Raw genomic sequence first — 14,553 nt, 5'->3', positions numbered from 1 at the left:
GTTGGGATTAGACAGGTTCTTACTGTGTAGCTCAGGCTGGCCTCCAAAGCAGGAGGTGTGATCCTCTTACCTAAACCTCCTTAATGCTGGGATTGGAGCCCTGAGAGCCCCGTGTTCCTCTCCCCTGGATGGTCGCAGGACTGAGTGGTTGAATCAGTAGGGCTCTACATTTGGGGGTGTTCAGAATGCCTTAATTCAGGGAAGCCCCTTAGCTTTGGCCCTTCCCTCCCCAGTGTTTCGAGACAGTGTCTTACTATATTTTCTTAAGGTGTATTTTCCTTTAATCATATATTCAAGGGATGTGCATGCTTGAAGATTTTCATTTCTTTCAGATGAGATCTTAACTGTATTCCAGTCTAGCATACCACCTGTCAGATGTAGCCCAGGTTGGCTTCAACTTATAGACCTAGTCCCAACCGTCCAAAAAGCTGAGATTATATGCATGGGACACCATGCTTTTGGTGTAGATGGTATTTTAATTCTCAAACACAGTTGAGGATGGAAAGTAATGTAGTTATTTGGGGTTTTGGATGTAGAAAATCTGGAGAGGTTAAGGGTATTGGGTTCTTAACTACTACTATGTACAGTACAAAAATTGGTGTTGTAACATTGTCCTGTCTATGAGACATTTAGACTAAGCTATTTAAAAAGCTTCACTAGGAAGATCTTTAAAAAAATCCTTGCAATCACATTTAAAAATTTGAAATAACTTGTGAAGAGGGCTGGTGGAGAACTTGCCTGGCATGCCATCTCCAGCGTTAGATATCTAACAAAGAACTGGAGAAGTAGACGGGAGGATTAGAAGCTCAGGGTCATTCTTGGCTACATGGAGATTCAGGTGAGCCAGGGCTAAAGACCATGACTGAAAAGGTCAGACAACCGAGAACCTGTAGATAGCCTGGTTGAGGTCACACATTCCTATGGTCCCCACACTCGGGAGACCGGTAGCTTGCATAGTGAAATCCTTTCTGTCTCTGCCCCACAATCAAACTCTGGAAAAAACTTTTTAGGGCTGTGGAATCATAATGGATTCATTTGGGGAAAAAAATGTAGTATAAATCTAAGGAAAGTAGAATGAACCTAATAGCTAGTGCAGTTATATATAGAACAGCTTAATAATATAATTTTGAAAAAAAATAATATAATTTTGTTAACTTGTTTCATAATTGTAAAATTTCTGTAATCCAAGTATGTGAATGAACAGTGTTGAAGTAAAATTACTTGACTAGAATGAGTGTTCCTGCTGCCCAGACTTAAGTAACGTCACTTTTTTTTCTTTCAGTAATCTATGCCAGCAATTATGACAATGTTAGCAGACCATGCAGCTCGCCAGCTGCTTGATTTCAGCCAAAAACTGGACATCAACCTTTTAGACAATGTGGTGAATTGCTTATACCATGGAGAAGGAGCCCAGGTAAAGTAGATTATGAAAACCTTGATAAAATTATTTAAATGTAACGAAGTAGTTGGGAAGTTTTCTGCTTTTTATACAATATATTCTATAGTTTATGTAAATTAGAAATTATTTACTAATAGTCTGGGGAAAGTATTAATGTTGGCCATGGTTAAGAGGGAAACTTGGGAATATATTTATCTGGCTTTTGTTTTGTTTCGGTTTTTGTGGGGTGAGGGAGTTGAGACAGGGTTTCTCTGTGTCCTAGACTTGCTTTGTAGACCAGGCTGGCATTGAACTCAGAGCTCCACCTGCCTCTGCCTCCCTGAGTGCTGAGATTTGGCTTTTCTTCTATTTATTTTTCCTTTTGAAGCCCCAAACTGTAGACCAGGCTGGCTCCAGCTCAAAGAGGCCTGCTTATATACGGGTGTCGGAGTTAAGGCAGGCACCACCAGTCCTGGTTGATTCTGTTTGTTTGGGTTGTTTTGAGGGGCGCTTTGGAGGTCAGATAATCCTAGAGCTGGAGTTTTAGGTAGATTGTGGATGCCAGGAACTGAACTCTGGAACTGTGACACCATCTGTCCAGTCCCCACTTGTCAGTTCTTCTTAATTCCAAACAATCTTTTTTTAAATTTATTTTATTTCATTTATTAGCGTGAAGGTGTCAGACCCCTTAGAATTGGCGTTACAGACAGTGTGAGCTGCCATGTGTGTGCTGGGAATTGAACTCAGGTCTTTTGGAAGAGCTGACAGTGCTCTTAACCACTGAGCCATCTCTCCAGTCCCCCCAAACAATCTTCTTAAATAAAGTAGAACCCACTGTCAGTTACTAAAGTGTATTTGTGCTGGGTGAAGTCATGGATACTTGTAATACCAATTCAAAAAGCTTATTTGTACCTTTATGTATACCTAATGTATTTGGAGTTAGTCTTTTTTTTTATGGATATGGGTGTTTGCCTCTCTGTCATTCTGTGCCTGTTATTCACAGAGGCCGGAAGGTGGTGTTTAGGTCCTGGACTAGGGTTACAGACATTGAGCCACCATGTGATGCCAGGAGTCAAACCCAGAACCTTTGCATTTGTTTTCTGAGATGGCTTCCTCTGTGGACCCCTGGCTGTCCTGGAACTTGCTCTGTAGAGCAGGCTGGCTCTGAACTCAGATATGTGCTATCACTGCCTGACTTTTCTATTTTAATCAATAGTATTGTTTTTATGACTTGTTTCTTTTTAGCTTATGTGTGTTAGTGTATTGCCTGCATGTATGTGTATGAGGCTCAGATACCCTAGAATTGGAGCCACAGTCGTGAGGGTCCTGTGGGTGCTGGGAATTGAGCCCAGGTCCTCTAGAAGAGCAGCCGGTGCTTTTCACCGCTGAACCATGTCTCCTGTCCCAGCTGCCCAGATTTGATGTGCTCTTTCTAATCGACTTTATCATGTATGTGGTTTGTGCATGTGGGTACCATTGTGCCACCTAGTTGCTTCTGTTAAGGTCAAAGGACTACCTGGTCTGTCCCGTGTGGATTCTGGTGAGGAGACGCAGATTGGACTACTAGCCATAGCATGGCTACTAAGCCTCTCACTCCCAGTTGAAGTTGCAGAAGTCTTTCAGGTATTTATCTAAAAATCCAGTATGAGCCAGGTTGTGATACGCTTCTTTAATCTTGGCACTCTGAGAGGCGGAGGCAGGAAGAAGTCTGAGATGGGCGCAATCTACTTGGTGAAATCCAGGCCAGGCAGGAACTAAAATACGTATATATTTCTGAATTTTGTGCTGTTGTAAAAGAAGTCCTGTTAGTACAGATAATTACCTTAAAAATAAACTATTTTGATTTAACACTTAATTATAAAATAGGTGTTGGCCTGTGGTCCTAGAGACATGAGACAGAGGCAAGTTTCAGGCCAGCCTTAGCTATAAAGAGAAACTGTCAAGAGAAAAGACATGAGACAGGAGTGTATGTAGGTTATTAAAACCATGTAACAAGCTGCAATATTTGTGAAACAGTAGTTTTGAGGAAAATTTTGCACAGTGGCCTGGTAATGTGTAAACAGCGTGCGTTCAGTCCCTGGGCCCACCTGGTAGGAGGAGTTTGGAGAGTTAGTGTCTTCTGACTTCCGCACACATTCTCTCTCTCTCTCTCTCTCTCTCTCTCTCTCTCTCTCTCTCTCTCTCACGCACACACGTATAGTATAGTATATGCGTTGAATATAGACTAAAATGTTCTGAAATCGGGGCAGAAATCTTTTAAGAAAGGTTGGCTGTGGTGGAGCATGTTTTTTGTTCTCTCAGCGCTAGGGAGACGGGAGCATCAGGAATGAACACTTAACATTTTCTGTGTGCTAGGCTCAGAGCCAGTCTCAAGTACTCTGTTCTGACCAAGTCTTGTAACGTGACAACATCTAACAGTGCAAGTATTGTTGCCAAAATATTGGTTCCTTGGACAATTGTCTGCTAGAAATTTTGTTTTGTGTTTTTTAGGGGGTGAGGTAGTGGGTGGTAGGTTAAAAACAGGGTCTCACCATGTAGCTCTAGCTGGCTGGAACCTCACTATGTGGACCAGGCTGGCCTTGAACTCCAGTGTACCCTGCCTCCCAAGGCATTTGGGAACAAGTCTGACTTGTTAAGATATTGTTTGACCTTGGGTGCTCTCATACATTTTAAATTGTTTAAAATGAATGAGAGATAAACTATACATGGATCTTTTCATTCACTTAGACTCTGTGATACTGGTTTGACTATATAAAGAGAGCTTGGGGGAGGCTTGGAAGATGGCTCTGCAGTTATGAGTACTCGTTACTTTTGCAGAGGACCCAGATGTGGTGCTTTCTAACAACCTTGAACTCTAGTTCTAGGGTCTCCTGACCGCTGAGGGCATAAAGAATGTGATGCCTGTAAATGTGCAGGCAAAACACTCATACACATAGAGCAGAATCTAAAGATTTTAAGGGCTAAGTTTGCAGAGAGGGAAAATTGCCGTGGGCTTTTTTTTTCCGCTAAAGATTTGTTTTGCTTTATATGTGCATGTGTGTGTACCATATGCGTGCCTGTTGGATCCCCAAAACTGAGATTATAAATGGTAGTTAACCATCAAATGGGTGCTAGGGGTGGAACTAAGGTTTTCTGCAATGGCAACTAGTGCTTTGAACTGCTGAGCCATCTTTCCAGCACCATTACCCCTCTCTGTTTGGAGACAAGATGTTGTTGTGTGTGGATGCTGTGCTGCCCTGGACCTCTGTAGCCCAGGCTGGCCTCATCCTCCCAAGTACTGAGATTTTTAAAAACATAGAAACAGTGGAAGCAGGGGAATCAGGCCAGCCTGAATGGCATGGGAACTTAATCGCAACCTAGTGTTTATAAGTGTACTTTGTTTTTGAGAAAGAACTGTTTCCAGTAACAAACTGAGAAAACTTGTATAGAAATTATCATCTATCACATGACTTAACCCTTGGTTTGTGTTTTTGAGGTGTGATCATATCCTGGGATGACCTTGAGTTTCTGGTCCTTCTGCCTCCACCTCCAGTGTTAGGGTTACAGTCACGTGCCACGGCTCCAGGTTTATGCTCTGCTGGGGTTGAGTCCAGGCCTTCCCGCATGCTAGGCAAGCCTGAACCAGCTGAGGGTTGTCTCCCGCATTTTGTTGTCTGTTCTTAGAGGACACACTTGGTAGGTGGAGATTGATGGCCTTGAGTTTTTCTTGAATTCATGATCCTTTGCCTTCACCTACAGTAGTGGGATTACATACAAGTGCCATTCATCTTGCTCAGCTTTTATTACGCACATTGGTGTCCTTAAGAACTCTCTAGTTACATAGCAGTTTTCTTACGGAGTCCCTAGGTGTTACTCTGAAAGCCCCACGCACAAAATGCTGCTGCCTTTGGAAGGTGAGTGATGCAGTCTGTGAAGGGCGATCACAGTACCCTTTGGCAGGGAGCGGATGCTCAGGTTTGTGATGATAAGGGCACCTTTAAGCCACTTCGGGTGGTATATGAACCCGTAATTTCAGCTCTGAGTGCTGGCACAGGATGACCACGGGGGTGCGGATGCCTGTGTGATTTGTGCTGTCTCAGTTTAGAAAAGCCTGGGGATACTAGCTCAGTGCTTACCTAGTATGCATGAAACCTTTGGGTCAGACCTGAGCGTTGCAGAAATGGAAAAGGAAAAGTAGATTTTGCTGTTAATTCTCAGAAAAAAAATTAAACATGGCTTGATTACATGGTTTGATTCCATCATTTTCTTTGCTAATCTCATAATAGATTGTTATAATGTCAAATTTATGTTATAAAGTAAAATTTATGCACTTCGGGATGTGGATTCTAGCTGGTAACGAGGTCACTAGGGACAGGTCTAGAAAACTATACCTGCAGCTCTCTCTGTCTCTTTAACAGTGTCACTGTGTCATTCTGGCTGGCCTGGAATTTGCCTTGCAGACCATAAACTCGCAGTCCAACATGCCCATGCTTCTGAGTGCTGGCATAAAAGGTGCATGCCACCACCATGCCCAGCTATGCTAAATAAATTTCAAGATGAATTACCAGAACCTCACATTTTTTAAAGCATGAAATAGCTAAATTTTTCACTTAATTTATATGGACAACTTTTGCATATATAGGCAGTAGAGTAAGATAATGCTGTAGTAAGGTAGCATAGAGTAGAGAAGAATAGTATAGTATAGGACAGCATAGTCTAGTGAGACACCAGCGCGGCATGGCACATGGCCCTGGAAAGCCAGAGGCAGGCAGATCTCTGAGTTTGAGGACAGCCAGGTTGCAGCACAGAGAAACCCTGCAGTAGTTGGAGGCTGGGGAGACAGCCCGGCACTCAAGAGCGTGTGGTTCTCTGAGTTTTACTTCAGGCACATCACAAACACCTCTAACTCCAACACCTGGAAATCCCACACCCACTTTCTGTATTCACTGCACTCAGTGCAGCCCCCCCCCCCCCACACACACACACACACAGGGCCTCTTCTGTTTACCTGGTTAGCCAAAAGGGGAAAGAAAAAAAAAAAAAAAACAGTGAGGAATGGGTGTGAGTGTCAGTATTGGATGGACTCTTCTATTCTTTGCTTTTACGTGCATTTATGACAAGGGGCAATACTAGGCTTTCCCCCTTTTTGTTCCTTTGCTCTTTTAACCCCTTTTGAGATTGTAAGATAATAGAAGAATGGGAAATAGGACAAAATTAAGAAGATACTATGGTACAAATACAGCTGTTAATTCCAAGCATGAGATTATAACTAATAGCAAAGAACATGTTAGTTGTGGAGGTTGAAACAAACGGTTATAGTATGGAAAGTGTTTACATTGTGATGCTCAGCACGTCAGATGATCTGACCCATCTGATGCTAGTGTGCCTCAGGCCTGCAGTCCTAGCACTTAGAGAAAGGATAGCTACTGAGGCAGGGGAATCCTCAGAGCAATCTTGTCTGGACTAACAACTCAGAGAAGCAGTAAGTTTCACTAGGGAAAGATTCATGCCATGGACTGTTTTATTACCAGTTCATACTGCAGTTATTCTCAGGGAGAACATTAGGATTAGACACTGCCCACCTTTGGATGTGGGAATGTTCAACTGTAACTTAGGAGGTATAATCAAGAGGCTTATTGTAGCTCTTAAGCCAGCCAGGGCTACATAGTGTATGCTTGTGGCCCACAGAGATAGGCACAGGCAAAACAAAACAAAACAAACAAACAAAAAACAAAAAAAACCCTACTGCATGACCTAACTTCGAATCCAAGACATTCTGCGTAGGAGATGGATGGCTGAGTTCTTTCAAATTTGACAGTGGCTTTTGGGTGCATTTTAGAACCAAAATATATGTTGAGTGTATTTGTAATAGGGTGGTGTTGTGCAGCTGCCTTTAGACTAGAAGGTGATGGAGCCAGAGGTACAGGGAGTTGTGAGCTGATGGGTGCTCATAATTGAACCTGGGTCCTGGAAGAATAGCAAGTGCCTGCAACCTCTAAGCCAACTCTCCAGCTCCTAAAAGATGTGGGTTTTGAGCTGGAGAGATGGCTCAGTGGTTAAGAGCACTGTCAGAGGTCCTGAGTTCAATTCCCAGCAACCACATGGTGGCTCATAACAATCTATAATGGGATCTGGTGCCCTCTTGGTGTGCCGGTGTACGTCCAGGTAGAGTGCTCAAATACATAAAATAAGTAAATCTTAAAAAAGAAAAAAAAAGGGGGGGTGGGGTTTTGTTTGTTCTAAAGACGGGATGGGAGCCATTGAGATGGTTCAGAGATGAAGAGCACTGCTTGCTCTTTCTGAGGACCCAGGCTCAATTTCCAGTACGCACATGGTGGTTTGCCGCTGTGTGTCGCTTCAGTTCCAGGGGCTCCGGTGCCCTCTTCTGGTCATCACAGGCACTGCATGCGAATGGTACACAGGCGGGTGATGTCCTATGCCCGGCTGGCTTGGAGGCCTCATCTTGCTGTATCTCCTTCCCAGCTGCAGGGATTGCAGCTTCGAGTGCATTGCGCCTGCTCGCAGATGTTCTGTTGATTAGTGCGGTCATAATGAGTATGATGGTACTTGCTTATTCAGGGCCAAAATAGGCCTTTTTCCCTTTGAAACAAAGTCTAGGCTGGCAGCTTCTCTGCTTTAGCCTCTCGGGTTTGTTTTGTGTTGTTTTAATTTATTATCACACAAAGATCTGCCTGTCTCTGCCTCCCTGAGTGCTGGGATTAAATTTATTTTTACTTTGTCTTTTGAGTGTTGGGATTTCAGGTATATATCACTATGCCTGAGTCATGCTTATAAATTTGTAGAAGTGGAGATGGTTCAGCTACAAAATAACAGTAAAAAAATGTGAAAAGATCAAGCTTTTCAGAAAAGAAAAATGTCAGTAGACTAAAGACTTACGTAAAATGTATTATTAAAAAATGTTAAGCCTAAATCAAAGAAGCTAGACATAGTAATGTAAACAAGGCTAGATCTTTAAAACTATACTAAATGCAAAGGACAAGTTGAAGAAGAAATTACAAATCTTCTGTAGCCATGGTTTTCCTGGTTTCAAATCTGTAGACAGTCAGGCTGTCCTCAAACTCAGATCCACTTGCCTTTGCCTTCCCAGTGCTGGGATTAAAGGTGTGTGGCGTCACACATGGCCATATGCTTTTTTTCCTTTTTTTTTTTTTTTTTTTGAGACTGGATCTTTATGTAGCCCTGGATGTTCCAGGACTTGTTATGTAGAATAGCCTGGCCTTGAACTATGAGATCTACCTCCTAGTACTGGGATTATTGAAGGCATGTGCCAAAACACTTGACTAAGTATATCTTCTATTTGAGTCTCATGTAGCCTTGACTGGCCTGGAACTCACTATGTAGACCAGGCTGGACTCAAATCTCACAGATCCTCTTGCCTCTGCCTTTTCCATTGCTGGGATTAAAGGTGTGTATTGCCGTTTAGCATTAGACATTGAATCTGGGGCCTTCCTTATTCTAAGCCTGTGTTCTGCCACAGGGCTCTCCTAAACCCTTCCTTGATGAATTTAAATTCAGTTTAATAAATAGATTTGCAAAAAATGGTTGAATAACCCCCCCCCTCTAAAGTCCTTTCTCCTCCCCCGTTCCTTAAAAAGTGTGTGTATGCTGCTATGGCTGTCTCTGCAATCAGAAACCATGATTCTCAGTATTCTTAACTGCTAGGTTCATTGACATGCAGCTATTTTTTTTAAAGTGTATGTTTGTATCAGTGTTTGAAGGTTGTTTCTCTTTGTACCATATGGGCTCTGGGAATGGAGCATGCGCCATCAGGCTTGGTGATGAGCCTTCTCCAGGGTCTGGTCTCACTAGTCAAGACTGGTTGTTTGAACTTCTGGGGAGCTGAAGAGCTTGGGAATCCTGTCTTACCCTGCTCTTGAGTAATTGGGATTATAGCTTTGTCCTGCCAATCCTGAAGAGTTTCTAGTTCTGGAAGAGTTTATTTTTCAAATGTTTCTAACAGTACAAGTGTCGCTGCGTTATTATGGGTATCTTTTTCTCTGTACTTTACATTTTAGTGAATTCTAAATACAGTAGCTTAATTCTTTTTATGTAACATTTTAGCAAAGAATGGCTCAAGAAGTACTGACACATTTAAAGGAACACCCTGATGCTTGGACACGCGTCGACACAATATTGGAGTTTTCGCAGAACATGAACACGAAAGTAAGCAAGTGGAAGTGGTTTTAAAAGTCCGTTATTCTTTTCTTCCAGTCATAAACTTTGAGGAAGGTATCTCATTTTAAGTATTAGCATTTGTTACCAAATCATTTTATATTGCTAACTTATCTCAAAATTACTCTGAAGCTTAGAGTTCTTGCAAATAGTCCTAAGAATTATGAATGAAGTTTTTGTAATTGGGACTAGTACGCAAGCTGGTTTTTCGTTTTGGGGTGGAGGGTTTTTTCCATGGAGAACGTGTGTGTAGCATAAGTTGTAAACGTTATTCAGAGATGAGACAGAACAAATTATTTTGGGCAAGTAATCAATGTAATACATGTTAGGCGCCACCAACACCCAGGAGTGTGGACAGCTTGAAACCCTACTCACGGTGCCAGTGTTTCCAGTGAGGCAGCAGCTCAGTTCTTAATTGGAATTGAAAATGTTACTACTCGGGGCTTTTTTTTTTTTCCTTGAGTTTGAACAGAAGGGTTGATCAAAATGTGTTTTGACTGTTTAATGCTTGATGATTCACGCTTCTCTTTAAACGCCTTAAAGTAATAAAATAGCATGGCATTCTGTTTAATACACAAAAGGTTTCTACTTGATATACATTGTGTTAAAACAGAAAATAGCCATGTGCACATCTGTTTATCAAATCAGAGTGTGTTAATAGTTTTAAAATATTAATTAGTTTTGACATCTTGTAAATTTTAAGGCAAAAATGCAGCCCAGAACTTCCTCAAAGTGCTAACCTTAAGTAACATAACGGTGTTTGCCTGTGTGCTTGCCTGGTAAATTTTGCTTTTTATACTGACAGACATTACTAATGTTTAAGTTGATTTATCAACAGTATTTTTAAAAACTCAAATTTGTCTTGTGAAAAATGAGATGATTAGAGGAACAGAAAGAAAGCAACAGGTAAAGAATTCTTCAATTTACATAAATTACAAATGATTTGGTGCTAAATTTATGCACTATGACATTTGGCTTTATGCAGTCATTTTTTTTCGTTAAAGATGTTAACACTACCTGATATTAATCATAATGTTCCATTATGTTGATTGCTTGTAATAGGAAGAAAAGGGTGTCTTCCTGTGCCACTGACACAGCTAGGCTTTGACGGCAGGCCTCCACAAGGTCTACCCTTTTGATTCCCTTTAACTCAATTCTGTTCATCAATTGTTTTTTGTTTCAGGGGTGGCGGGTGGGGAAGGGGGATCTCAATGCATAAAATAAGTATTTCTACGGGCTCAAATTTCTGCCATAGGGATCATTTCATGCATTTGTTTTTTCATGTAGTCTTTGCTGTTATCTGTCCCTCATCTTCATAGCTCAGCAGTGGATTACTCAAATTTTGCAGATTTTAAGGTAGAAACAGGGATTGGTTTTGTTTTGGTGGCTTTTTTCTTTTTTTTTTTTTTTTTTTCTTTTCTTTTTAAAGACTGGCTATCACGTCACATTTATGAAAAAAAATTATTTTCCAAAAAGAACAAGAATTGGCTTTTCAGGTTTCGTATCTGGAGTTGTTTTTGATGAGGAGAGGTTAGGACACAGGCACTTTTGGCCATGCGTGTGGGTGCTTTTATTGGGCTCCTTCCCCAGCTTCTTTGCTAGAAAGTTCTAATTGTATTTCAGCAAGCTGTGGGTGTAAATTAATATTACACAGGAGTATTCATCAATAAAGGATAAATAAATTAATGAATATGATAGTGATGGAGAAATAAAGAGGAGATCAAGTAAAGTATCTTAATTTTTTTAATAATTATTATTATTTTTTAGTCTGTGGTGTTTGTTTCTTAGTGCTTCAAGTGTCGTTGGTTGGTTATTAGCAAGAGGACATGTTCTGTAACACAGTGGGTAGTAGGTTTTCAGCTTAGAGGAGCTTGGTCTTCTGTGCTTCGGAGCCCAGGCTGTAGAGTGCTGGCAGGGCAACAGCTTCATGGCTGCTGAGTGAAATGCTGCAGCGACATTTCTTTCTCAACTTGAGAACTTGTTTTGGCCTTGTTTTAGAAGACTTTAAGGAACGTTCTGCAAATGTAGAGTTTAAGTAGAAATAGCAAAAAAAAAAAAAAAAAAAAAAAGTGTGGAATATGAAAATGAAAGAAAACAGCAAAAACATTTGAGCACAATGTGGTTTGGGACAGTATATTGTGCTTTGGTTAAAATGAGCATTTATTATATGATCCCTTTGGTTGAAATACTAATGCTCCTATTTTATTGTGTAAATGACTAACAATTTTAAAGATGAACTCTTATTCTCAGCCAAACCTTGCAATCTGAGTCCATGTCTGTGAATGAGTGTACCTTTCAGGTATCACAGCTGGTTACTAGCCTCTCATCCTGAGGTAAAACAAACTACGTTTTGGTTCCTTTTCTTCCTCCTGCCTATCCACACTAATTGGTCATAGTCATAACTGTAGGTTGTAAGCTTGGAGTATTGTCAATTCTTAAATATTGACTGTTTAGAGTGCATAAGCAGCAGGAGGAACTAAATGGACTGAAACTGGTATCTGTTGTTTAACTTTTTCACACACATAGTTACAGCTTCTCTGTTTGTGAGGAATACCTGAAAGGTAGATACAGATTGCAACATGCATTTGTATTTTGACTGTGCACAAAAGTTTATCTTTAAGTTAGTAGAAATAGAAGCTGTAGGGGTGGGCTAAACTGGAAATGAACCCGTGGGTTTGTCTTGCTGCTCCTTAAGTAACACACCAGTGATGCTTAAACCCTTTGTAGAGAAAGTTTTTGTGACAACACTTGATATTTGGCCGAAAGCTTGTAACTCCTAGGGGATGGTAGGAAGCTTGATAGCATCCAAGCTACTAAATTTTTAGGAGCCTGGTTGTGTTAATAATGTGTGAGCCTCTGAGCAGTCACTTATGCTGTGAATTCATATTTGGCTGTAATTTTTCCTTCTACAGATAAGCCCATTTGGCTGCTAAAGGGCTTTTTATTTGGTTCTTCCTCCTGGTGTGAGCATGTATAAACAGCAGGACGTTACATAGAGTAGTAAACAATAAAATGAGGAAAATGCATGAAATCTCAGCTTATGGGTGAATAGATCCTTGTTTAATATATGTAATTAAACTTGATAGCATAATGTTTTTGAAACGTTAGCTATAAATGTGTGAGTGTTTGTCCATTTGTGAATCCTGAAAGGTCCTAGTCCTATGACAAGAAATTCACATAGTTTTATTCTCCAATTTTCAGTATTATGGACTACAAATTTTGGAAAATGTGATAAAAACAAGGTGGAAGATTCTTCCAAGGAACCAGTGTGAAGGTAGGAAAATACCTTAAGAGTAAAACAGTTCCGACTTTGGGTTCTGATACTTTCAGTTTTTGAGACAGGGCTTCTCTGTAGCCCTGGCTGTCTTGGAACGCACTGTGTGGGCCAGTCTGGCTTCAAACTTCGGGTTCTCTTGCCTCCACCTGAGGACTGGGAATACAGGTTTGAGCCGCCACAGCCTATTGTGAGTATTGATCAAACCTAGGACTTCAAACATAGTAGACAAATATTCTGCCAACAGCACCATGACCTTACTAGCCTTAGCTTTTTAAGGATTTGTTTATTTTTCTTTTATGTGCATTGGTGTTTTGCTTGCAGGTGTGTCTATGTGAGGGTGTTGGATCTTCTGGAACTGGAGTTACAGACAGCCATGTGGGTGTGGGATTCGAACCCAGGTCCCCTGGAGGGGACCGTGCTTTTTAACAGCTGGACGGACCATCTCTCAGCCCTTAGCCTTAGCTTTAAACTTGGCTTCAGGATGAAATGTTCACTGTTAGAGGGATGGTTGTGTACCTTCTCCATGGCTGTGACATGCTGGCCAGAGATCTTTGGACATAGTTGTTACAGGTCCGGCATTCTTAATACTCAGCCTGGTAACTTCAGAGAAGCCAACCTATTTGATTGTGGTGCTCCGTCCTTGGAGTTCCAGGCAGTGTGAAGGCTAAGGCAGGGAGATTGGTTATGTAGCAAGTACCAGGCAGGTCTCCTAGGCCTGGCCCTCTGTGGAGACACAGGACTGTGCCCTCTCTATAGGCTCTTGGCCTGGTCTGTTTGCCAGTGCTATCCCAGTTCTATGGTGTTGGCCACATCCTCATTTTCTGTTTTGTAGACTCTGTTGCCCGTGCAGCCTTGGTTGTCCTGGAACTCATGCTGTAGACTAGGATGGCCTCAGAACAAACTTAGAGATCCACCTGTTTCTGCCTACAGAGTGCTGGAGTCAAAGAATACTGTATGCCACCATGCCAGGCGGGAGGCACATTCCTGGGAGAAACTTTTTTTATAGATTTATTTATTTATTTATTTGCTTATTTACTTATTTACTTATGTATGTATGTATGTATGTATGTATGTATGTATGTATGTATGTATGTATGTATGTATGTATGTAGTGTTCTGCCTGTATGTGTGCCTGGGCACCTGAAGAGGGCATCAGATCCCGGTATAGATGGCTGTGAGCCACATGTGGTTGCTGGGAATTGAACTCAGGACCTCTGGAAAAGCAGGCTGTGCTCTTAACCTCTCAGCCATCTCTCCAGCCCCCAGTTGTTTCTGTGTATTTTCTCTCACTGATTTGCAGACAGTAGTTTTCGTCCTTATGTTAACCTTACTTACCTTCATTTCTGGCAGAAAGTTTCGGAAAAACATTGCTTGGTCCAGGGGTACACGTAGGTAGTGCCAGCACTTTGAAGGCTTAGGCAAGGGAACCAGGAGTTTGAGGGTATGGCCTTGGCTGCATAAGTGAGACTGGGTCCAGGATGGCATTTTATTGTAAAGTTTTGCTTATGTGTGCGTAGATACACGTGTGTCCTTGAATGTGTGTGTGCACACACCAAGCACCTCAGGGGCCAGAAAGGGGCACTGGGTCGCCTGGCTCTGCAGTTACAGGTTAGTCCCCCGAGGTGGGTGCTAGGAACCAGACTTGAGTCTTGGAAGAGCAGCGAGCACTTGTAGCTGCTGTCCCATCTCCAACTCCCTAAAAAGCCATCTTAATGAGACAGAGTCA

The 14,553-nt window shown here is 41.7% G+C and overlaps 1 protein-coding gene across 1 annotated transcript in view; it reads left to right on the top strand.

The window, feature by feature from the left end:
* Positions 1–1,282: 1,282 nt before the first annotated feature.
* Positions 1,283–14,553, top strand: part of Xpo1 (exportin 1) — a gene marked incomplete at its 5' end in the record, with an annotated part of 36,885 nt that continues 23,614 nt past the window's right edge. Inside the window, 3 exon segments of the mRNA XM_055628879.1 lie at positions 1,283–1,414; positions 9,440–9,541; positions 12,752–12,824. Of these exon segments, the coding sequence (XP_055484854.1) occupies positions 1,289–1,414; positions 9,440–9,541; positions 12,752–12,824 (301 nt within the window).

Source organism: Psammomys obesus, unplaced genomic scaffold, assembly GCF_907164565.1.
Source record: "Psammomys obesus unplaced genomic scaffold, mPsaObe1.curated_primary_1811, whole genome shotgun sequence".
Classification (NCBI taxonomy): Eukaryota; Metazoa; Chordata; class Mammalia; order Rodentia; family Muridae; genus Psammomys; species Psammomys obesus.
The sequence above is the reverse complement of the archived record's forward strand: the minus strand, read 5'-3'. Positions and strand labels throughout refer to the sequence as shown.